The 3,506-nt window shown below is 43.7% G+C and overlaps 1 protein-coding gene across 1 annotated transcript in view; it reads left to right on the top strand.

The window, feature by feature from the left end:
- Positions 1 to 1,175: 1,175 nt before the first annotated feature.
- The window catches only part of PLA2G4B (phospholipase A2, group IVB (cytosolic)), a 24,139-nt gene continuing 21,808 nt past the window's right edge, over positions 1,176 to 3,506 (top strand). The window contains exons 1-2 of the mRNA XM_010133274.1: positions 1,176 to 1,248; positions 3,112 to 3,248. Coding sequence (XP_010131576.1) covers positions 1,176 to 1,248; positions 3,112 to 3,248 — 210 coding nt within the window. The remainder of the gene's footprint in view (positions 1,249 to 3,111; positions 3,249 to 3,506) is intronic.

Raw genomic sequence — 3,506 nt, forward strand, 5'->3', positions numbered from 1 at the left:
TAATTATGGTGCTAACTTTCAAAAGAAAATTGTCAGATTATTTCATTATAGCGTAATGGGATATTTTCATTTAGACAAGTAGATATGATGCTTCAGTCAGTGCGTAGTTTAAACTTCCATTTAAACTAATGAAACACTTCCCACATGGTGTGTCCCTGTTTTATTTTATTAGTGGTAGCAGGACTGCAGGTTATTACTGCTCATTATTGCTGACAAGCCATGCTAATGCAAAAAAATAGGTAAAACACTCAACAGAAAATGAAAAAGAAATTTAAATGTTCCAGTTTGAAAAAAGAAGCAGCATTTTCCCACTTTTAGTGCTAGGACTGTGTCTGTATGTGTGTGTTCATTCAGACTTACCAGAACACCTTTTGAAAATGGCAGATATATTCTGACCAGCCGAGGTCGGGAAGCTTGCTGCTTTGCTCGAGTGAGGAGCTTGAAGTACTTGTTACAATGATAGCTTGCCTATGATAGAAATAAATCTCATGTCTGCACGGGAAGTGGTTCCATTCCCATCACTCATTTTCAAGATACGTCATGATGTAGGATTCTGTGACATTATGCCTCCAAAGCAGGGCACGTGTTTATTCATCTCAAGGGTCTCTGCTGGGCCTGTGGTCCTTCCACTCAGAGTCAGTATTGGACTCCTCTAGATACCTTTTGGTGAGCTTGGCCTACTTAGGAACATCATGGAACTTTAGTCCTACTTGAGACACAGCATCAGAAGTTTTTAGAGCAACCACCATGTCCTGGCCTAGTGTCAGTGCCGTGCCAGGACCCGGGCAGGCAGCGGCAGTTTCCTAGTATTGCCTTTCAAAGGCCCAATGTTGACCTACCGGTGGCTTAGGACCTTTGACAGACTGGCAGTACGGCATCCCCATGGCCATGCATGATTGGATCGTATGAAAAAAGGACCTCCAGGGTGACTACGAAATTAATACTATTGTCTGAGTCCGTGTTTTATTCTTCTGTCTTCACTTACTCAAGGTGCTTAGCAAATAGCCCGGTCTGCAATCATGCTGTCATCTTAGAGTGGTGTATTTCCAGTGGAGGGTGGTCCCCTCGACTTCAAACAGGCAAGCAGAAGGACAGGCTGTCCTTTGTACTGTTCAAAATAGATATTGGTTTGTATTCTGAGATGATAAAACTAACTGCATCTGTTTTCTCTGCAGATGAAGTTTTGCCCCCTCCACATGCTTTCTGTAAGAATCATACAAGCTAAGAACATCAAGTCAAGAGACCTGTGTGAGTTGTGATTTGATTGTGTTTTCAGTCAGCGCCGGAGTTTACCCATTCATTAACGTTCCTAAGTTCTGACGGTACACGAGCAATCTACACAAAGCACACCCGTAGACTACTAATGCCAGGGCTGTTGTTAGATCAAACACCTGAAGTGTCGTTAGTTTGGAGAACTTATTTCATTTCAGGGAACTTTTAAAAATCAAGACCCCCAGACAAATTTCCTAGGCCAACAAGGGAAGGTAGACCTTGTGAGGACACTGTAAATGTGATTGGAGTTGTTTGGTTTTGATGATGTTCGTAATTGGTATAAATCAGATAATGGGCTGGAATTCTGCTACACAGGCCATGTATTTAGGGGCCTTTTGTTGAAATGTATCAATTATGCACAATACTCGAGGTAAATCAGAGAATTTCAAGCCTTCTAAATTGCAGTATCATTTTGGGGTCTTTGCTGCTCTCACATGACCAGTCATGTTAAATTGCATTGATAGTTCCTGGTTAAGGAGGGCCTCTGCAAATCCAGCCCTAAGCACATGCTAAACCTGCAGGCAAAACAGACTTTTCCATGTACTTTTGTATTCAACTTTCTTTAACTCGTTGTCTCACCCCCACAGCCTCCCATGGCTCTTTCTCAAGGTGTACTATGGACCAGCCGTTCAGCAGAGCTCTCCCGTGGATTCCTCAGTCAGGACAGAGACCTTGAGCTGCCCTTTATCACACTCTTGAAACCTCTGGCCTGTGTATTCCTCTAGTGAAAAACAACATGTTAAGTGAAAAAAAGTCACTTTCCCGCGAGTTACCTGAGTTACAGCTGAGACCATTCCCATCTTGCCATGCAGGGTCAAGCATAACCTTGGCAAAGCCTGGATGAAAGAGAGACCAGAGGTCGTTGAATCCCCTGTTGGTTTTTAGTAGGTGCCTGCTGAAGGGCTTCTGCTACTCCTGTGGCAAATGCCACGTAGCAACATCCAGAGGTGGACACTGGAAAGGCAGTAGTGTGACAAGGCCTGTATTTCCGAGTTTCAATGATCTCTTCTATCTACTTTATTGAAGGGACAGTTCCACTTTCCTGCCAAAACCTTGCGGGGCAATGTTATTCACTGCTTGATACCAGTCTGAAGTATTTAGGCATCTCGGGCTGCAGTAGACATCTTCAGTCAAGTCCAGACTCCCGCTCTGGAAGACATCACCTTGGAGATTTCCTTTCACACCGTTGTCGAGCTTCACAAAGTAAATGCACTTTCCCACCGCGGCTCTTCCCAGAGGACGGCTGCTTGCGGCACTGGTTGCACTAACCATAGGGAGTCTGTGTAGGCTGGAAGAGAGATGAAGGTTTCTGACTTGCTCATGCCCTTTTGTTCCTGGGCTCACACTGGCCTTTAGCTGCAACAGATCTTTCCTAGTACCTAACCCGTGCAGGCAGTCGTCATGATCCCTCCGCATGTTTGTGTTGCTAGACTGAGCTAGCCAATCTCCTCTCATCTCCATAATGTGCATTCTCCTTTCCTGAAATCATCCTAACTGCCCTTTTCGGAATTAACTCTAGTTTCAGTTAAACTTTTTTAACATCGTTGACTGGAATTGCGAGGAATATGGCCGATGAATGGTCAGCAGGGTCTTTGATATCTCTTTCTCTTCCCATGGTGAAACACGGCTCGTGGTGTACTTTGTGTGTGCATGTGTTCATTTGCAATTTGTAGTTACCCAAATTAACTTTAGATGTTTTTTCTTGGTGGCTTCCAACCGATGGTGTCTTTACTTATTTAAAAATAAAGTAGAAGTATTTATTAATCTGCAGAGCCATGGCCTTATCCTACTTTTCATTTATAACATTGGCATCAGGTTTTTAATTTTTCTCTGCTGCAGTGACGGCATCAGACTGCTACGTGAGCTTGTGGCTGCCTTCTGCTTCGAAGGGAAAGCTTCACACCAAAACCATCAAGAATTCTGACAACCCTGTCTGGAATGAGACTTTCTACTTTAGGATCCAGAGAGAAGTTGAGGTAGTGAGAAAATAGAAAATTCACCATTTTGAATATCTTGGAATCCTCAGTTGACGTTTACAAATGACTGGTTAGCACAGAACTAGTGTTCTGCACTAGCAGTAGTGTTCTCAGCTAGCTAGAGACACCAGTGGTGTAAATGCCTGCATCTGAGCTAGTCCAGATTCCCTTTGTTGTCACCTGAGTGAAGTAAGTACTGCTGTAGCATCTTTCATCTGGGCTATTTTGGATGGTTCGTTTAGAAAGAGCGTTCCCTAC

Source organism: Buceros rhinoceros, unplaced genomic scaffold (assembly GCF_000710305.1).
Source record: "Buceros rhinoceros silvestris isolate BGI_N320 unplaced genomic scaffold, ASM71030v1 scaffold7143, whole genome shotgun sequence".
NCBI lineage: Eukaryota > Metazoa > Chordata > Aves > Bucerotiformes > Bucerotidae > Buceros > Buceros rhinoceros.